Source organism: Amblyomma mixtum, chromosome 5 (genome assembly GCF_055824585.1).
Source record: "Amblyomma mixtum isolate Tamu chromosome 5, ASM5582458v1, whole genome shotgun sequence".
Lineage (NCBI taxonomy): Eukaryota > Metazoa > Arthropoda > Arachnida > Ixodida > Ixodidae > Amblyomma > Amblyomma mixtum.
In genome coordinates this window covers 40,900,412-40,922,669 of record NC_143016.1, presented here as the reverse complement: position 1 = coordinate 40,922,669, position 22,258 = coordinate 40,900,412, and the positions used below count along the sequence as shown (strand labels likewise).

The window sequence follows — 22,258 nt, the reverse complement described above, 5'->3', positions numbered from 1 at the left end:
TGTTCGTCTAGCCCAACTACCACACAGGGAAAAGACATTCATGGTGGATGGTTTCACTTCATGTGATACACTTCAAAACACAGTAGAATATTACTTTCTGCTAACTGCAAACATGGGCACGGTAAAATTGGCTCTAGTCTCCTTTATTTGTGCGACCCCATGGTACTGTTACAACAATGGTTGAGACATTGTTTATTGGCTGCTCCCACGCATTCATACATCACTTGCGGATGGCATATAGCCGCAGGATGAACTGTGCTCCGCCGATGCCCCTTTTTGATTACGCCAATATAGGACCAAGCAATAGGCTTTTTCTCATACAGCAAAAATGAAAAATGAGCTCCATGCTGCCACACATTAGCGTTTGCAAAACTGTTCAATTTTTATCAGTACACCGACACACCTTACTTTTGAGCATCACGCACAAAATAATTACAGCCGGAAGAAGCTTTAGTTCTTCACCCTTTTGTCAATCCTAAACAGCAGTGTTTTGCTCAAGACCTTCAAGGAACTGCAGAGCATAATTATCTGCCTCAGGGACAATAAGATCGTTCGCCCCTGCATTGGGAAGAGGGTGTTGGGAACACTGCAACTAGATGGCATTGCCTCTTACATTATCCTTTACACCAGACACTAAAAAGGAGGAGCTACACCCTTGTCACACAGATTATCTCAATGCCCAGCAAATCTATGGCCATCAAAATTTTCACGGGGCATACAGATGAACAGATGCCGCACAGTGAATTCCAATGTCCACTGAGTAGTGCGCATGCAATCCAACAGATGGTGCTAGGGGTAGCACCACCGAGTAAAAAATGAAGTAAAGCAGAATAGCACGAGCCGAACGTTGGAGTAAGTGTTAACTGAAAATCTGTTCGGAAAAAGCTGTTCAAATGCTCCACAGTTCGGCACAATCTAGGGACAGTGATAGCGGGGTGACAAATGGCAACGATGCATACTTCGTTTCAGAAGCATACATTTTTTGCCAGCGAAGTTGCCACAGATAAGAGACAGTCTTTGTCATGTTCATAGCCACTATCGCAGCAGCATTTGTGGGGAACTTGTTGGTCTCAGTTGTCGCAAAGTGCACAAAGAGGCAAAAACAGCAGAAACACAGCGGAATGCCGCAACGCCGCACAACGAGAACAGCGTCAGTTTGTTTATATCTGACCATGGCACATTTTGCGGAGTTGTCTTTTGGCTACCATATAAAAATCAGTTCATGAACTGGCAAACATAGTCTAATATTTTGTCGTTAACCAAAGATATTCTTGATCTAATCAAAGATATTAAAGGGGTCATGACACCATTTTCAGACTCAAGCTGATTATTGCATGTATGCTATCCATCTCGGAACAACTGGACAAAATGTGAGCTCATTTGGTGCAGCCAGTAATCTGTAATAGACTTTTTAAAAGTTATCCTGGACCGTGCGGAATTCAGGCAACACTGGCACGCTCACGGTTCGTGACGACATAAACTGACAGTCACGTGCTTGGTCGCGACTGAACAACTGAACTGCGGGTAGTGAGACAGGGCAGTGAGTTGTTCATTGTTCAGGCTTGTGGTGCGATGGGGTGAATGGGGGAAGTTGGAGGGGGACAGAGGCTACAAAGGCCGGTGTCCTTCTCTTTTCTGTCTAGCTTCTGCCTGGTCTCGGCGACTTCGCCACAACATGCCACAGCTAGGCCTGAGTAGGACCGCTCTCTGCTCCGCACCAGCCATGTGCGCACTCAATTTTGTAGCAGACAATGCTGCCAGCCTATGACATCACTCAGGCTGCTTCAAAATGGCTGTCGCTACCAGGAGGAGGGGCTTAGAGTCAACAACTTCAAATTACAATAGTTCTTAAGTATGCATAACAACTTCATGGCTAGTAGCTTCAATGTAAAAGCACGATTTGTTGGTACACCATGTCATGACCCCCTTAAATCAGACATTTTTGTTTATTTCAAGTTTTTATGTCTTGTATTTTCAACGTATGGTGAGTGCGAGGCTCTTCTCAATGACTCTTGAGATTCCAATGGCCATTCTCGAATCTTCATTGAGTCGATGTCCATAGAGTTTAGAGGCCATTAAAAACCAATGTCCATTTGACTCAATGGCGTTGAAACTGCCAGCGTGACAGAGGCATAACTCCCATCTACCTGCATCCCATTATCTGTACAGAGAGATTTAGACGGATGGCTCTTAGACAACATCAAGCAGCTTCATCTCTTCTCTATCACTTTCTGGCTGGAAGTTGAGCTTTTCTTCCAAGTACACGAAAAAAAAAATGTCTTTAAATAAGTTCTCTTTCGACACTTTTTGTGCAAAACTGTTGTTATTGAGACCAGCAAATCATGTCCTTCTTATGCTTTTTACTCAAAAAATACCAAAAGCCAATCCAACTTAACAAAGTTCTTAACTCAGCCAAACAAACCATAGTAGTAAGGTCAAAAATTGGGCAAGTTGAATCGTATTCATGGAGAAGGTAGCGTGAAAGACAAGGATGAGTCATGCCTTGCTTCTTCCTACTGTCCTCGTCTTTTGTGCTACATTCACCATGAAACAAACTAAGCATATTCTCATCAAAGAAGGATACAAAGAAGGAGACAGAAGACACCACTGGCTCCTGTGCTTTTCACATTAAGAACATGCTCCAACCTGCTCAGCAGTCTGCCATTTTAAACTATGCGTAGTTCAGCCGAGCCGGATGAGAAGCAATGTGAACTTACACAGTCTCAATCAGCAGTGGACCACTTGCCACATCGAGAGGCACTACGGGCACTGCCACGGCCTCGTCACTGCTGGTGACATGACTGGGGTCCACGGCGTTCAAGGCAACACAGTTGGGTAGAGATGCACGGGTGTGATGCCCTTCTCGAGTGGTACGCCGCGAGTACCTCTGGCTGGGGCGCCGTTCAAACTGCACAGTCCGTCTCGTGCGGTTCTTCTGTGTGGCTTGGAACTCTGTACGGCCACTGTGCAATGCCGACCAGAATCAAAACAGTTTACTATAGACGAACTAAGACCTGAAAAGTCCCCCACTAGGCACAACTTTAACAAAAGTCATGAAGAAATAGAAAACATATATACAGTAATCTATGCTGAAAAAAGTTATATTTTGCAGCAGAAAAGAACAGCAAAAGAAAAGCACGCAGAATGTGCGCAAAAAAAAAAAAACAGAGAAGGCATGAATGACTAAAACACAACACTACAGCCTCTATGTAGCCAGTCACAAAAAACCTTCACCTGCACATTACATTAAATCCAGATCCTACCAGCCACTAGTTGCACTTTTGGCTTTGCAAAGAAAAAGCTGAGAAATGGAATGACTACACCCGAGCAGTATTAAAAGCAGATTTGTTCACAACAACTCCCCTCTAACGAAACACCACATCAAAACTCCATTCCAGTCATAACTAGTACAACTCAGTTCCCTGTATGAAACTGACATACCTGTACCGAAAACGGGAGCCCATGCGGAAGAAATTCTGCCTGGTGTTGGGTCCCCGTGCTGTCTCCTTGAGCCGAAAGAAAGCATGGTGCTCAACAGCGCACTTCCACAGATGCTTGGCCGCCTTGGGGTTGTACAGCCGAAACACAAATGTGTGCTCTTGCTCGTGACCCTGGACGGACAGCATTTACTCACAATCTGGGATCAGCACACAACAGCACAATATAATTATGCCATGAAAGAAACATTTGTAGCACAAGTAGATTAACTGCTAAACCATGCTCTCACGCAAGCACTGCGAGCACAATGCATGACGGGAGGTCCAAAAATTTGTGGACATTAGTTGATAATATATAAACAAAGAGACAATTGAACTGCATCAAAGAAAATCTACTCATTCAATATTTCTCAACGTATTTGCCACTAATATCAAAGCATTTCCTCATGCAACAAATTTAGTTTTCATAACATGCTTTGCAATCACTCTTTCCTGTCTTTTGCTATTCGCTGTTCGTGGCAGCAATGGCCTGATTTCTCAAAGTTTCCCATGGAATGGGGGCTTGAAATTGTCACAAGGAGCAAGATCTGGGGAATAATCGGTGGCTTCAGCAGCTAGTTACCACAGGGATAATGTTGGATGCTTGGAGTTTCTCATGTTGCTCCTCAAGTTGCAAGAGCTTCTCGTGTAGGATGCCCGTGATGTTTCTAGAAGACGCCAGTCTTTTCACAGTTTTATATGGACATTCTCACATGAATTTCTGAATAACAGCAACATCTGCATGGGTGGTTGATGAATGAGGGCGTCCCCTGTGTTCCTCACTCATGATGTCAAGTCAACCGCTTTGGAATCACTAAAATCACTTGAAAACAATGGTCCTAAATAAATTTTGATTCCCAAGATACCGTCGCAGCTGGTTCGACTCGGACCACAGTGAAAAATGGAACAGCATGATTGTTTGTTTCTGTTGGTTCCAGAACGTCATGGTTTGCCTCGCACCGCTTCACTTAAGTTTACATTTATAACCAGCCTGCTTGTCTGTAAAAGCACCCTCAAACAATTATATACCTCTAAATTGACGTAGAAACATCACTCTAAAGCTTGACAAGACAAGAGAGCCATGCAGCATATGTGCTGCCAAAATCCACGAACCTTTGAACCTCCCCTCGTATAAGGCAGGTGAAACTGCATATCTGGCCAAATCTAATGTAAATGCATTCAGAAGAAATATGCAGTCTGGCAACATTGCATTTAGCTGCCACTTTAATCTCCCCTTTGAGTTTCACTGCAGCTATGATGAACGCATGCTTCCTACTACATGTGACCATGAAGGATACTAGAGCACCAAACATGTGCACAAGAAGGAAAGGTAGGCACCATGCTAGGAAAGCATTAACACAGTAAACAAGTGTCATGTTTCTATAAAGGGACACAACCAGACAAGCCTCAAGTGGCAGCTTTAGCACATTATGAGCACAAAATCACCATTCATTTCTGCACAAACATTTTCACATGCACTAAATCAAGACAAACATTTTGCCAATGTAGCATGGAGTGGCCGAATATCCTGGTAACAAAAAACCCACGATAAGTAATCTGATAAATGGTTCCATTCAGCACGCATACAAACTCCAAGTTATGAAGAAGATTTCTGATGGGGTTCTCGAAAAACTGGGTTCTGAAAATTGGTTTTTGAGGAAAGGAAATGGTGCAGTAATTGTCTCACATCTCGGTAGATACCCCCCCCCCCCCCCCTCCCCCCTTTCCCTGTAAGGGAAGGGGTAGAGGAGGGAGTGAAAGAAGAAAGAGAGAAAGGGGAGCCGTGGTGGAGGGCTGCACAATTTCGACCCCCTGGGGATCTTTAATGTGCGCTGACATCGCACTGCAAACGGGCGCCTTTGCGTTTCGCCTCCAGCGACACACAGCCGCTGTGGCTGCGTCCGAACCCGGGAGCTCCGGCTCGGCAGCCGAGCGCCCTAACCATTGAGCCACTGCGACGGACGTTCTCGGTAGCCTGACAGTGTTTTTGGTGGTTTCCTTAATTAAACAAAATTTTGGAAAACTTTACAAAATAAACATAATAGAACTACACAAGCACAGTGCACTGCAGTCTGCCTCAGAAGTGTCAAGGCCACATTCAGGTGCGTGTGTAGCAAATGCACCTTCTCTCACAACATTTATAGTCACACAAAGAAACAGATGCTCTTCAAGGTATGACAAAGGCAAAAATAGCTAGGCTGCTTCTGGTGAGCGAGCACTGCCACAGGCATGATTAAGTCCACGAGCAGTGAAATGGCTAAAAAGTAATCAAACTAAGTGAGGCATTAACTAATACACGAAACCAGCAGAAAGGTTTGGCAACTGAATAAAGAACTGAAGGATAAAACTGACTTGGAGGTATGCCAAATGATGAACTACAAGACTGCCAGAAAACATGCTAAAAGGACACTCTCCAAATGACTTCGGTACTTCTGCCATGACTTTAATGGAACTAAGGGCACCACCATCCAGTTATTATTCTCATTAAAAACCGATTCTCTGCATCTTCCTGGCTATGTTGCTGTTTGTCTCCCGCAGCAAAAGACGCACTTATCGGTGAGAAAACTGGGCTTGAAAGCCTTCCCGCCAGACAACTCAATCTCCCTACCACAAAGGATGGGTTGCCACTGCTTTGAAGTGAATTGTGGAGTAGCCTTGCCCTTGGGATCCACGGATAAAAATGTCACTTTCAAAAACGCCTATATTTTGTTTTCCTGGCCTTTTCTAGCTTATAAAACCTCTGTCTTCAGTGAGAATGATCTCCTTGTGATGAGATCATAGTACCCTATCAATAGAGGCCAACTGCTGCTAGCCTTCAGCGTATCACATTTTCAGTCCTTCAAGATCATTTTCCTATGGTTTCAGCATACTCTAATTCAATCAACTAACCACAGTAATGAAAGTACTGTGCTTGTACAAAAAAAGCTTATACTGTGCAAGAAAGAAAAATGTTTTGTGTACGACGAGTTAAGCACTGAAAAACGCTTCAAGGATAATTCGTACACAAGCTTCAGATGGCAGACTAAATATGGTGACTCACCTCGTCGTCATCTTCTACCACAACAAGTGTCAATTTCTTGCTCTTAAAATCAAGCCGAGTGATTTTCGGCCAGAAGAAAAGGCCAATCTTGGTTTGCTTCTCAAAGACTAGAATTCCTGTTGGGGTTAGGCCCAGTGAGTATTCCTGGCCATCTTTCCCCTGAGCAAAGAAAAAAAAAGGAAAAGGAAAAGCACACAGTGATGGAAAAAAAATAAACCAGGGGTAATGATTCAGACAGGCTACGAACATACAGTCTGTTGCAAAAGTTTACAGTCCACTGTGCCATTCATCTGAACGGCACAGTGGACTATTAAGGGGAGACAAGAGTCTCGAACATTTTTATAATTAAAGATATCGTAAAAAAATTATGTGTGCACATGTGTTTCTACCTACTGTTTTCAAAAATATGATTAGTTTTAGTATACCTCAATTAATTTCCATATTACAGGAAAATATCTGAAGCCTAATTAGCTAAATTCTTACGGATCATTAAGACATTTCCATTCTGTATTTTTTCGTTTAAATTGAAATGGCGCTGCAGCCAAAGACCTGCCATCTGGAGCTATGCTAACTATATTGTTGCTGAAGTACATCATCATATGAAAATGTTAAATTTTGTTCAAGCACCATAACTATGAAGCATACTTGATGACATTATGGTTCACAAAAATTTGAAATGTTTGACTCTGCCAAACAAAAACAGCATAGCTCCACATTTAAGGTCTTTCTGAATTCAATGGTATAAGATTCGTTGAAACTGCACCACAAAAACATAATAACAATTTCCGTAAGGCTAATCACGTTGGCAAAAGCACAAAGCTTGGAAATCTCATTTGAAGTATGCGCGCCAGCCATTTGGAGGTCGTTGTAGTTGCCTAAGAAAACTGTGGACTGCGGGCGTTCCAAAAATATTTCACACTGCTCAGTAAGACCAGGTAGTGGAGAAGGGGCCCAGCTTTCAAATAAAACCAAGATGGGTGCAATCAGGGACGCAGTCATGGGAAGTGATGGGCGTGAAGTCCTGCCGCATTTTGCTCTGAAATTGCCATTTCCAAGCTTCGTAGGCGCAAAATATTTGGCCTTTTTTGTAGTTGGAGGTCGAATCTTGACCTTAAAATTTTTAGGCAGGATCTTTAGAGTGTACAGTCGCGGGCAAAAAAGATTAGCACACATGACGGAACACAAGAGCGCCGGAATGACAACCCGTGGCGCTGCGGGTGGCGAAGAGGCTGATAACGAGAGTGCCGGGCCGTTCCCATTCTACAGTATTAGGGGGGTTCAACGAACTGCCTCGGTCTAGCAAAATTACTGGCTAAAAGCAGGGCTATCACCTATTGTTCCCGCGAGTACCTTTTGACAAACCATCACGGGCATAAAAAAACAGTAATAAAAACAAGCCATCTTTGCTCATGATAACCGAGCCAAAATAAATGCTGCAAGCACAGTCACGTAGGGGCGGCACTTCAACGCTCGGGTGGTGCACGCTTGATAAAGCTTACATCCTGCCGTCCCCCCCCTAGGCTGCAAACTTGGAAACGGCCCGTTAGGCGGGTCTGCGTACCGCAGCGCCGCGTGGTGAGATATACGAATTGTAATCGCCAGTGATCTGTGCTAATATTTTTTGCTCGCGACTGTACTGATACCGAATATGGCAGTTTTGCAAAATCGATATTTTCACATTTTTTTATAAATTCAAGACCTGCGTCTCCCCCAAACTTTTCCAACAGCCATGCATGGTCCAGCAGGAAACACTAACTAATGACAGCTGTGTAGTGTGAAACTTCCGTGATTACTCCACAGTAATGATACATACGCAAACAAAACAATAAAATAACAGTGCTCCTGCAGTCAAGAACAGTGCAATGCATTCAACCCACCAGAAAAACTGCATCCTCGTGAAATACAAAGTAAAGAACAATACCAGCAAAAGTGCTTTGGATGAGCCCTACTCTCTGGACACTCACAAAACGCACAACAAGTCGTACTCGCCAGAAGCCAGGAATGACATTCTGCTTATGACAAGTCTGGCTCATTCTAGTTCGCTTGAGGGTTAATGTACAACCACTAAGATTTTTAACATACTAACTATGTAAGTTATGCAGTGTGTTAAAAAAATTTATGAGGCCCACTTAAGTCTCCTTACGTGCGGAAATGCGAAAGCTAGGCGCAGTCCGCCACCTGCATCATCTGCAAGGCCAGCGCCATACACTGCGAGGGGGGTTTTCAGTGGGTGCCACATGGTGACGCTACAATTGCACGCCAAGCACGGAGGAAATTTGGTACTCGCTTGATTGCTTCATCTGCAATTAGCACGCTCATAATTACTCACGTAGGCCTTAGTATTTATCTCGAAGATACGTTTTTAAGAACTGTGCATTCACTAGACGCCCCTTTATTCAGCTTCAAACGTCAAAGTGTTGTGGCGTAGTGGCAGCATCCCCGTCTCACATGCGGCGGCCTGGGTTCAATTCCCACCTAGACCCCAATTTTCGATTCTTTTCTTTCCTTATGTTTGACAGTTCAAGCGGACACTTTTGCAGACAGCCTCTGCCTACAACTTCCGTCCACGCCACTCATGAGCCAAGAAAGGCTTTCGCCTTAAAATCTTACTGCATACATACTTTAAACCCCTAGCAGGCTTGGACAAGCCACGTTCATCATAAGCTGACAGTGATTTCTGGCTCATGACGAGAACAGCTTGGCATGTGTTTTCTGGCGCTCTGTATCCAGCTTAAGATGAGTAGGGCTTGTCCAAAGAATTTTTTTGGTTTGCCGACAGATGGCAGCACAAGTACTAAATGACCATTTTGGTACCATTTTCGAAAAAAAAAAAAAATGCCTGTTGGGAGTTAAACTCTGATTTAAAGGCAGCACCTGCAAGCATTAGCAACATTAAACACATTTCTGACGATACATTTTTCACAAGTATAGCTTAAACCTTGAAGAAAGCTCACATAATATTAAAACAAGAAAGATGAGGAGAAAAATAAGTGCTCCATGACAAAGAACCATTTCATTTCATAACCAGTACTCCTTGCAGTAATGTCTTCAGCAGTACTTTAATAAGGTTACAAAAGTGCACGTCAAGAGTAAAAGAAAAAAAAAAAACTCCCACCATTACAGTGTGCATGTCAACTCCATACATTTCAAGCCACTTCGCTTTGCTCAGATAGTTCATCTCAGCCTGAGCAGGTGTTTGACCCCTGTAACAAAAGAAAAGAAAAATATCACTTGTATTCATGACTAAAGTCACTCTATGTAGCACATCCACAGTTTTAATACCTGAAACAAAAGTAACACAACTGAATGCAGGGGCAGGAATGTAGAAGGTTTTCAAAAACCTTGAAGAGCTGATCTACACTGGCATTATGGCAATAATCAGCAGAGAAGAACAGTAATCAAAAAGTCCTGAATGTAGCAAGACACTATCTGCAGCTATAAGTGCACAACAAATTTTATTAATGTGGTAAAATGAAATGGTAGTCAACTGACAAGGCTGGAAACTCAATCCCTCCCCTTCAAACAACACTGGCCACCATATGTTAATTTCACCTTGCCTAGCATTGTGCTCCACACAATTATCTGAGAAGATGTGCATATCCGAGGTGATACAAGCCTCGCTGTACGAATCCAAACATGATGCGACAGTCCTTAGCTATGTTTTTTTAACACGTTGAATCTGAAAACTACACAGACCATGCTGTCAAATAATGAAGTATTGCAAGCACATTCCTAGTACGTCGACAAATTAGCATATAGTAACATACTTCAGCTCCTTAAATGCATTGATGATGTCGAGTTCCATATCTTCAGTCTGCTCTTCTGTGAACCTGAACTCGGAGACGAACTCTGGAGTGTGCTGCTCAGGGTCATAGTCACCCAATTCAGCTGAAAACAAATTTATGCCACGGTAAAGCACACACCACCAAGTAGCAGTGGTGACAAAATGGTCACCGTATGTAGAACACTTCAATGTAAACAATGCCTCACACCTTAATTGTTTTTTCCTGGCACAGATTCTACATGCAGGAAAAACGTTATTACTCCCTATTCAAAAGCACTGAAAGTGCACTTAGCAGCATATGATTTCTCATTCAGATCATTATTCCTGTTATATTAGACTCAAGATATACTAGGCCAAGTGCTCTCATCTTGAATGCTACTGATGCCATATACATGGTCTGTATTACTGGATGAATTCAAAACAGGTTGGGATAAAGAGACTGGGTCAGAAAGCGGACACAAAAACCAATCAGAATAAATTACACAGTTAATGAACAATTATTGAAATGACTATGCTAAATGCACAAAAAAAATATAGCACTATTTTTGGGTGTACATAAGGCCCTACACAAAGCCCTAACACATCATTCCTCACAACAGAGCCAACCGCAGCATGACAATTATGTAAAATTCAGTCAATTCTGCCACGCAAACAAGGACACTAATCCGAGAGTTCATTCCTGTGGCAGGAAAGGGCCACAGCTGCAATGGGATCATCCATCCAAGCTTGGCAAAACTCACACTGCAGAGCGTAGGCACTCAGTTCAACAGCCGTTTGGTAGCTGCACGGCAGCCTCCCCGAGAGGATGTCCTGCTTCAGTTGCAGGAAGAATAAATACCTGGGGGGGGGGGGGGGGGTCAAAAACAAGAAAAGTGAACAATGCCACGCTCGACTGAGTGCTCGAGGCTGGGACAATGTCGTTCCCCGCGTGCCTTGAATTCAAATGACAAGCCTTTGTATCATTCTCCACCCTTCGCTGCACCAAGACCATTAGTACAAGCTGCAGCCTCTCACAGAGAACACGACAATTTCCTCTGTGCGCAGGGGGCGGGGGCTTTTAGCTTCCCTAAACAATGCCAACTTCCCTTCTGAGCATCCTAATAAACAGCAAGTTGATTATTTCATTAAATGGGACAGCCTTAACGTTAAGGCTAGACACATGTGACCTTTGTTGCTTGGTCAATGCAATACATAGTTTAAATGCTTACAATACCAGTGCAATAATACATCAATTTTAAACAAGTAAAAGAGTCATGCTACATATGAGTCGGTACAACCAAGTCCAAAAGGGAATCCCAGAGCAAGTTTTGAGTTCAAGCATCAGTGAGCCCAGTGCCTTTCAGGTGCCAAAATATTTAACATTGCAAGTTCAGCAAAAGTACCAACACAAATGTCCAACATGCAAGCAATGGGTTAACAACAATGAATCACAATACATACTAACTGTAACCATTTCTCACTTAGATTCGCATTTCAGAGTGAAAAGAAAGCACTTACAAGAAAAGAAGCAAGTACTGAAAGTAAATACACAATTTCCCTGGTCAAGTTTTGCAAAATGTTCTGCTTTTCAACTAGAACAATACTATGGCTCAAAACTAACACAAGGGCATAGCAAGAAAAAATGAAGCTATATAGCCATGTCTTTCTGCAGTACTGTATATGCATTTTACTTTCAATAAGCTGTTCTAAGCTTTACTGCTTTGATGAAAATAGGCCTTTATTTGCATGCATTTGGTGCTTGCTTAAACTACAATTGCATGTGCATAATTCACAATGTTTCTAGGTCCTAATCAATGGCTTGTGGCTTGCCACTCGCTCCCAACCTCAAAGTTTATTCTAACATGTACTGAAGCTTTGAGCAAACTGTCATCGGTCAAGGGTAAGCTTTCAGCACAAAACCAAGGCATCCCTAGACATTACAGTAACTTGTGCGACATCCACGATCATTTCAGTTTCAGGCACTGTGCGCTACACAAAACACCTTGGTACAGTTTTTCATTTACAAGCTTGATGCACAAAATGTTTCTAGGCGCTGTTCATGCAATGAAAAAACCATTACAAGCTTTCCTCCATCAGTTTTCAAGGATGCCATCAGAAACCTTATGGTATGCAAAAAAAAAAACCTAACACAGTGGTTGAATTTATTGCACAGCTTTACTTTTTTGGGAATTAAAGGTTCAAACAGTTTTGCAGGTACTAACTTTTCAACATCATGAACCAAGCTGTGCATTCTGGTGGTGCATTGAATAGCTACTGCAATGTATTACACTGCTGTATGTTGTATTACTCTATGTTATACTGCTGTATATTGTACTGCTCCATATGAAAATTATGTTTACTATTATACAAACGTCAGTAGGCTCAACGCTGGTTCACCTGCTACGGCTCATTTGTACTCACACTTGCGAGCGAGTGAATGCCAGTGCTTTTCTTTCCTTTCCTGTCTGCTATGGTTGCCAATAAAGAATTTCTTCTTCTCACTTTTATCTCTTCATGCACTTATTGTGAAACATGCCAAAGACATTGCAAAAAGAAATGCAAACTGTAGATAAGTAAAGAAAATGGAGCAAGAGCAACGCAAAATACAGCTGAGATTTTATTTTCCAATGGGTTACATTATAAGATTTTAAACCTACAAATCAGCAGAAAAGCCCACCTAAGGGGGAAGCGGCTTTCAAATCACCAGAATCTTGAAAAAAAAATCTAATTATAACACATCATATTTCATATCTACAAGGTCTCTGCAATTATATCCCGAAGAGTGACTTTAAAAAATGCTTTTGTGCGACCATGGCTAGCAAAAAACTGGCCGAGGTCTCCATGAAAATGCCAGTTTTCTCAGAAGTGTTCCTTGACCTGACTGGCCTGCTTGCAGAAAGAAAGCACAGCATGACAATGGCTTCGTAGATTTTTCATGCGGTTTGTTGCAATGCATTCCTTGAAAAATTCCTTATGCAGCGCTGTTCCTATGTTTCTAAATCACTTTTTGGTTTTTTCACTGTGTCCCTAGTTTGGCATGACTGTAATGAGTGCATTATGAAAGCGTGAATATAATGCTCTGTGTAGAAAAAACTCAGCTTGATAAAAATATTTGGAGAATGTCACTGCGAGAACCATTCTTTTGGTTAAAATTTAAAGCGACTCTAGGCTCCTATCATCTTTTGTAGTCACGTCAGGCTTTCTTCAAGTTTGGCATAGCAATGAAGACAACAAAAATTAATGTCATGACTAATACGAGCAAATTTTTTTATTTATTCATTTCGTGCACTTCCCAATAGGTTGCCAAATTTCATCGCTCTAAGCCATGAAAATAAATTTCACCTCCGAAATCCACATCCCCCTTTAATACTAGCAGAACAAATGCTTTCTACAATAAAGTTTGGCTCTTTGAAGTCGCCAGATTTTTGGAACATCATATTAATTCAGAAAAACGATTTGCAACCCACCTTGTTAACTCTTCTCGCAGAGTGTTTGGCTCTGAAGAGTAGAATTTCACCTTCAAATGCAATGTGTAAGGGGGTCCAACTGAAAATGAGCAAATGGTTAGCCTGACGAACAGGTGCTTGGGGTCACACTTCTGGCTCAAGACACTGGAAAAAAAGCTAAGAAGATTAAAACACTGAATTTAGGAGCGCTAGTAGCCATGCCATGCCATTTCTCCACAAAAACGACTGCTTTGGCCTGGTGAAATCTAACTGGAACTGGAAGCATTGCAGTGAAATGCACTATGAAAAATGGAAGGCATGGTTGACCATAATGGTTTAGTTTATGGGGTTTAACATCCCAAAGAAACTCGGGCTATGAGGAACGCCGTAGTGAAGGGCTCCATAAATTTTAACCTACGGTTCTTTAGTGTGCACTGACATCGCACGGTACATGGGCCTCTCGAATATAGTCTCCATCGAAAATCGACCGCCGCGGCCGGGATCGAGCCAGCGTCTTTCTGATCAGCAGCCGAGCACCATAACCACTGAGCCACCGCAGCGGCTGGTTGCCCTTAATGAACTACAAATTGTGTCTGCACATGTCTATCAGGACCCCTCTCTACACAGAGCAATAAATAAGACAAATAAATGATGGTTCGCTCCTCATTCCCCTTTCAATCCCCCAAAACAGGTAATACACTGCAAGACGTCTGACGAGAACAGCGGGCCCTGACGTGTAGTGTGGCACAATCATAACTGAATGGTTGCAAAGCTGCTTGGCTTAATATGTAATTCAAGTTTTAATGGTAAACAATTTCTCTTACTGGCTCTGCAAGGTCGCCACCACCTAATTTTAGAAAACAGGCTCAGTGTTAAAAAAAAACAGCATACTTTCTCTGCACCCTCATCTCCTCTTGTTAGTTACCTGACATGGTAACAAATGTGCAAGAACAGCACAAGTCAGTAAAATATACAATTAACTTGATGCGAGAAATATAGTGGATAGCCCACCCATAAACAAGGACACTAAGTTATTCTGCCAGAAATTAAATAGGGAAACTAGAGTAACTGTTACATTAGGACCAAAAAGCACTAAATACACAAAGGGACAGAGCAAAGAAACACGACCGGTACAAGATGCAGGAGGTTGTTTTCCTTGTGCATTTAGCGCATTTCAGTTCTAAGATGAAGTACCAACCAGCCCGTCTTTTTTATTAATTGAAACAATAAATTTTTTGGCCAGCTCTGGACGTGCTCTCCTCAACTTGCAGCAGAAGGAACTTGCACACAGAACACAATGTGATTCATCAGCCAGTGCAGTGTTCAACAACAGTTTCTTGAGCACCTGCGCTTTCACAAATACTGTTACACTAAGAGATAGAATATAGTAATATGCTACATTAGGCGTCAGAAGCTTCAACTACAATGCGTCACCAGAAGCACACAAGCATGACTGAAGTACAGGTAACAACAGAGGCTAACAAACTTACTCTTGACTTGCTTCCGAACTTGCTTAGTGACATCAAGCCAGTGCTGGAAATAGGCCAAGACAAAATGTGAACACTATCAATAGTGCTCAAAGCAAAGGTCACACATGTCACACTACACTTTGGCTTAACAGCGCTGTAAACAAAAATAAAAAAAACAGTACCTGGACATGAAATGGATCAGTGAACTGCAGGCCAAAATAGTCCTTCTCAATCAAGTCAATATGATAAAACACCTGCTCTAAGAGTGCTGAGCCCAGGGCTTTTTTCTGAAAGAGAATAGAAACAGAGAACGTTAATTCCAGTTAACATCCTGCATGCACCAAATCAACCACCACCTCATACAAAAATTCCTGACAAATTCTTGCAGGGAGATTTTATTCCCTACAAAAAAAAAAAAAAAAACATATGGCCCGCGAAGCACTGGCTCTGAAACACTTTCGGGTGATTCCACAAAATTATTTTTTACAACTTGTAGGAGTTCCGTCACGCTGGTTCACCCTGGAGACGGTCAGCCAACGGCGAAGCTTCAGCTCCGCGCGAATGAATCATCCATTGAGAAGAGAAATGTCGTATCGCGGCGTTTCTCAGCGCTCGTAAACGAAAAGAGATACGCCCGGGCGCTCCAAGCTTAAGCTTTCGATACACTATGTAGAAGAGGGTAGACAGTACGGAGACGATGCGATGAAAAACGTTTCCAACATAGATGTAGGTAGTACTTAGCAAAAACATGCAAATATCTCGCAACGTCTGCATCACATCTACAGCGCTTCACATACTACACACAAATATCCGCACCATGCAAACGGTCTTCCCCACGGCACCAGTCCGGGACAAGCAACAATGTGCGCGGTCTTTTGTTTTTCAGTGCGAGCGGCAAAAGCAGTGACGCAAATATGCGGGAGACGGGCGCGCAACACAATGCTGCAACGCGCGCGAACTCATGCATTTGGTCGTTATTTGATCCTTCGCTAATGTCGAGTTGTACAGCTACCCGATCCAGCTGCTGCAGAGGCTGTCTCGTCGAGTCGTTGTGGCAACAGCGACTTCGCCGCGTCACGTGGCAACTGTGTTTCACAAAACGCATGCTTTCGGTACGAATGCAAGCGAAGGGTGTATCTCACGCGCAAACACGAAGGCCATCATGAATGGCATAATAGTGTAATGACACCATCTAACGACAATCGACGAGCGTGCTCCACCGCGACAGCAGCAGACGCCAGCCGGTGCTTTACCGATCATCGCGCACACCCGTTCGATCGCTTGCATGGCGCGAGTATTACGGCGAACGCAAGCGCACCTGCCTGCCTTGCCAGGTGTTCGGTTTTTAAAAAGCGCGACTTGGGGAGAGGGAGCGTGGGAGCCTCGGCTGCCGAGGGAGACTTTGCTTGTTTATTTTTTCTTTTCTTCTCTGCGCACGATCGCTTGGATAGCACTTCGGACTTTCAAGCCATCGCGCTCGCTCGCATCGGGACTTGCTGAAACACGGATGGTCACTTAAAAGAGAAGCAATAATTCCATCGAAAAGTCAAGCGACACCGCGGGAACGCGGGAGTGTTACCTTCTTCCCTTGTTGTCGACAGCGGGGCGAATTGCGGCAAAGAAACAAACAAGAAACATACGGACAGGGGCAAGGAACGGGCATGTTTGCGAAGAAAAAAAACGAAAAGCGCAGACAGAGGGGCGACGAGGCCTAGCTCACCGGAACGTCGACGCTAAGGTCAGTGCCGTCCAGTAAGACCACTTTGCAGGGCAAGACATTCTTCGGGGACGGTGCGCCCCCCTTGTCGGCCCTGGCTTGCCGACTCCAGCGCTTGCTCAGAAAGCGGAACATGTCGCGCGCAGGTATCCAATGCTTTGCCGTCCTAACCACACATCCAGCGCGCACATATCACAACCGGCGTCGTCGGCACGTCGGCCTGGCGCTGATCATCCGAACGAAGGCACCAACACAGCGACCACGACACGGGAAGCAGCACAACACCGTGACCCCATCAGGAGTCGAACGCACACGCAACGCGCACACTCCACCCCAGAGCACCACGGAGGCGACGGCGACTGCTGCTGCCGCTCGCGCTGCTGCCGCTTTCCACCGGAGACGGCGCTTGCGGCGCTTCGGCAGCAGCAAACCTCGCTGGCTGCTTTGCTCGCTTGCTTTTCGCGTGCTTTCGGCGGCGGCAGCGGAAAAGCGGCGCATGCGCAACGGACTCGCGCAAACCGGAATTTGGTGCAGTTTGCGTTGCTTTTTCTATTCGTTTGCTTTCCGTCCGTCCGCGCGATGGCGATGGTCCGGCGGGCGCGCTGCCTCTGGCCTCCGCGGTCGCTCTGCGGCGGGAAGAGGGGCGCGGTGGATGTTTGTTATGCCGCACTCTCACTTCCGTCATGGTTTGCGTTTGATTTCTGCACGGACTGCATCCTTCTCTTGTTCTTCCATCTCACAACTGACGCCCCATCACCTCATCACGTGGGCAATTCGTCATAATTTGCCACTGATGCAAGCTCTTGGCTGCCTCGCGAAACTAAGATGGCAATTGGGACTTCATCTAGTTCCAGGTGTCATGTCTTGTAAAGGGAAACAATTTGCATCCTGCACGACGCAAAAATTAGCAATGGCCGCAACAAATCGTGACATAACGCCGCCGTCCTAACACACAGTGCAGCATACCCAGATCTTTTGTGAGTAAGACCAGGCTTGCGTTTCTGGACAAGGCGCGTCGTAATTTTTTTTTTTTTTATGAATGGAATAGAGCAATTAAGAGTGAATTTAAGCAAAAGTGGTCCGAAGAAGTCCTTCACATGCTCAAAAATTACGCGTGGGGAAGTCTCACCACACTTTCTGTGATCCTATAGTGCTTTATTTTCGTCCATTTTTTTTATTTTTTTGACGTTACCCTAATACAGGGCAAACTGATCATCATGTCTTGATTTCGCAACCTCCCCCGTTCCGTTACGGAAATGGCGATATCGTATCGAGGCGTGCACCTCGACCCATTCAGGAAATCGTAACACGCCTTTCAAACCAAGTTCGAGCGCGGCGGTGTCCGTTTGGCGGCGTTTTGCTGCCCTCTTCCTGGTTCACCGTTCATCCTTGCCGTTTTGGGCCATTGTCACCTCTTCTTTCTTTATTATTATTTTTTCCCGCACTTCCTGCTATGAACGCAGCATTTTTGTATGCTCTGTCTCGTCACGATCCTTTCCTAGTATTTATTTCACCAAAACTGAGTATGCACCTCATCGGTATACGTGAGACAGTTACTGCGCCTTTTCCATTCCTCAAAACCGAAACCAATTTTCACCTTTCGGAACATGAATATAGCGCAGCACGTAATTTGGAATTTAATGTCCTTTTAGATTTCAATTTCATTGCTGCCTATTTTGTCAGCCGGTATTCTAGACAAAAAGAGAGGTAAAGTTGACCAAATGAGGTGTAGACTAAAGTACCGCATGTTCGTTTCGATGTCTCCTTGACCTCCTTAGCTGTCGCATTCGATACAGTTTCGTCGTTAAACTAAAGGTAGAATTTTTAGAAGCATTCAAACTGTGAATAATAATAGTAATAATTAATAAAAAAAGAAACATCCTTTACCGTTCATGCCCGAGGAGAACACGTTCTTGCTCAAGGAACGTCTCTGGACCGCGTGCTCCTTGAACGAATCCAATAGCTGTATATGCTATGCACTCTGACCAATCCCCCGCCACCGGTATGTGCCATTAAGCCTGAGGACACCATCATCATCATATATTATTAGCCGCTGGCTGGAGAGCACACTTGTGGAGGCGAAAGACCAGGATTCTGAATAGGTCTCCAACGGAGGGTTGAATAATATAGCTTCGTTTACGGAGCACTCAGTCCAGAGACTTTTGTACCCGACTGTACATCATAAATGCATCTTTATACCCCACGTACTGATTGGGGTTTCAACCTCGGGCCATAACAATTAAACCTAAATCTTCCTTTGAGTGCCTCAGAGCCGTCGTTTGAACCAGCACGTGAAACTTTCACTCAGTCGAAAGCCAGCCAAAACTACAATTAAGCCACTGGTAAGTTGCCCCGACTGTACTCAACAGTCTTAACGCTTCCCAGTTGACACTGAAACTCCACTGGACGTTCTCAAGACGTCCCCAGGACGTCCAAGGGAGTTCACGTGCCCACTGGGAACAATGATGCTAATTTAGGGTTCGCGAGAAAAAAAATGGTTTTGAGGAATGGAAATGGCGCAGTAACTGTCTCATATCTCGGTGGACGCCGAACCGCTCCGCAAGGGAAGGCTTGTTAATAGGAAAAAAAAAAACAGATTTATAGAATGCTAACTTGCATAACCGGCCCGCAGCGTGGGAACGGTACCACCAATGTGCGAAAGAATGCAACCAAAAATTAGCATCCGCCAAACAGAAGTTTTTTGTTCCGACCTACATTCTATCCTAAAATCCAACCCGAATAAATTCTGGCGCATTCCTAGGAGAGGGCTGTTTCGGGCTGGTTGGTTCATGTTGGAAGCGCCTGTGTCTGTCTCGTCTTCTTCCGTCCCGTCCTTCACCACTGTTTAGTCGTACCATTCTGACGCATTCTTTCCCCTAAATTACGATCCAATCGAATTGAACTTTTAGACGCTGATTGTCATCCAATAGACAGTAAAGAGTGCGCAACAATTCTAAATAAATATTTCTGTTCAGTCTTCTCCTCAGCAGCTGTCCAAATATTTCCCCAACCACCTCAACAATACCCATGCCTCAAGCCACACTCACCGCGACGGGAATAGAAAATCTAATCAGTTCCCTCAAGACTTCATCATTTGGCTGCGACTACATCAACTGTAAACTGCTGAAAAACGCTAGTTTAGTATCAAGCCAGATACTACATCTGATATTTACACAATCATTAGAATCCGGAGAAATCCCCGATGACTGGAAGATAACCGAAATCATACCAATCTTTAAAACAGGTGGCCGCGCAAATCCTTCCAGCTATCACCCTATTTCTTTAACGAGCATTCCTTCTAAATTACTTGAACATGTTATATCGTCCAATCTAATGAACCATCTGGACTCAGCTAACTTTCTTTATCCTCACCAACACGGTTTCCGTAAATACTACTCCTGTGAAACGCAATTGGCTGAATTCACACATAGAAGCTTCGCTTAATGGACCTGCTCACAAAATTATCTTCCCTAGGCATTCCTGACAACCTTATAACCTGAATTGAAACATTTCTTAATGGACGCATGCAATTTACCTCAAGTTATGGTTACCGCTCACCCCTCACTAATGTCAGGTGTACCCAGAGCGCAGCTATTCCTAATTTACATCAACGATCTGCCATATACTGTGCCATATACAACCTCATTCGTCATCTCACCGACAGTCACCTCGTGCAAAAAGACATTGATGCAATAGCTGCATGGTGCGACCGATGGCCCATGCCTTTAAATCTTGAAAAACGTCGACTCTTGTCGTTCTCTCGGAAGCATGCACTGTAATCCAGCACACTTACAGCATTAACAAGGTTCCGATTGCCCTAACAACATCCTACAAGTACCTTGGTTTACATCTGGCATCATCACTCTCTTGGGTAACTCACGTCCAAACGATATGTTCCGATGCCTCACATGTCTTAGGTTATCTCCGGTGAAACCTGAAATCAGCATCTCCAGACGTAAAAAAAAAACTGGCTTGTACGCTCCATACTTGAATTCGCATCATCTATCTGGCATCCATCTCAAGCGTACCTTTCCGCCGAAATCTAGGCCATCCAAAATCACGCAGCCATGATTATCACCTCGGAATATTCCAAAGAAATTAGTATCACTGCACTCAAACGCTCTCTTTCCCTCCCATCATTTGAATCACGCTGCATAATCTCACGTCTTTGCGTGCTTCACCACTGCTTCCACCATCCAGCTTCAAGACATCCACTTCTAAGATCCCCGATAAGAACTTCAAGTCGCCTTAGCCATAGCGACCCCATAGCCGGTATCAAGACCCGCACAGTAGCAATGAATAGTTCGTTTTTCCCCAACGCAATAACCCTCTGGAATGCCCTACCTAACGACATAGTTTTATGCAACGATTCAAAGTCTTTTCGCACGAAACTCGCCTGTCGTCTGCAGAATATGTGAGTGAATACTTTGTCATTTTTACCATGTATTGTTCAATGACTTTCATCTGTGCTCACTGCCGCAAGCTATTTTTTTTCTTTGTATGCTTTCACTGCGCATGTAAACCCATTATCCTTTTTCTTTATTTTTGCTCTTTAGCTTTTGAAGTTTGTAGTGTGTGTTCATTCATACCAATTGTAGCCCCTCCTTTGCAATGCCCTCGGGCCTTTAAGGATGAAATAAATGAAATGAAATAAAGGAGGAAGTGAAAGAAAAAAGGAAGAAACAGGCGCCGTAGTGGAGGTCTCCGGAATAATTTCGACCACCTGTGGATCTTTAACGTGCACTGACATCGCACAGCACACGGGCGCCTTATGCGTTTCGCCTCCATCGAAACGCGGCCGCCGCGGTACTCCGACTCAAATTTTGTAGTCAAACTTCCCTAGTTCAAATGGAATAAATAGTGCAGCAGTGGGGGCAGAAGTTCGCGCGCTTTATTTGCGCTCTTTGCCCGCAGCACTCGCTTTTGCTGCTGTTCGGGCATGAGTGTAGCACTGTGGCACGTAATCTGCCACGGAGACCTGTTATCGCCGCTGTGTGTACGCTCGCATTTTGCTCAGGTAGATAAGATTGTCTCCTCGCGCACGCCTGCCCCAGCTGATAGGCGGAACGTCTGTTGTACCAATTTTCTTTTTTCTCGTGGCCCGCATGTTGTGTGGTGACAGCGCCAAAGTCTTTTACGGGATGAGCCTCTGGACATTAAAAATTTTAGTTTAAAAACGAAGTCGTATAATTCATAACGAGGTATGATGGCGGTATGATGGCGGGATTCATAATCCTTTCCTGAATTATAGTTCTTTCAGACTCTACAAGAAAAAATTGGGCACTGCGGCATACAAACATGTGCATCACCAACCCTTTTGTCTTTCTACTCCAGGTTCTTCCCGGTT

General features: G+C 44.1%; 1 protein-coding gene across 4 annotated transcripts in view; it reads right to left on the bottom strand.

The window, feature by feature from the left end:
- The window catches only part of yrt (erythrocyte membrane protein band 4.1-like yurt), a 31,496-nt gene extending 14,134 nt beyond the window's left edge, over positions 1-17,362 (bottom strand). For 2 of the 4 annotated variants that reach the window (XM_089544118.1, XM_089544121.1), the window contains exons 1-10: positions 16,915-17,361; positions 15,377-15,481; positions 15,216-15,258; positions 13,747-13,825; positions 11,041-11,138; positions 10,284-10,404; positions 9,632-9,719; positions 6,517-6,675; positions 3,442-3,611; positions 2,718-2,963 (exon numbers count right to left, since the gene is read on the bottom strand). In XM_089544118.1, the coding sequence (XP_089400244.1) occupies positions 2,718-2,963; positions 3,442-3,611; positions 6,517-6,675; positions 9,632-9,719; positions 10,284-10,404; positions 11,041-11,138; positions 13,747-13,825; positions 15,216-15,258; positions 15,377-15,481; positions 16,915-17,046 (1,241 nt within the window). In that variant the 5' untranslated portion in view covers positions 17,047-17,361. Of the gene's footprint in view, positions 1-2,717; positions 2,964-3,441; positions 3,612-6,516; positions 6,676-9,631; positions 9,720-10,283; positions 10,405-11,040; positions 11,139-13,746; positions 13,826-15,215; positions 15,259-15,376; positions 15,482-16,914 lie in introns of all 4 variants that reach the window. The other 2 variants (XM_089544119.1, XM_089544120.1) reach the window with 2 other exon arrangements.
- Between the last annotated feature and the right edge of the window lie 4,896 nt (positions 17,363-22,258).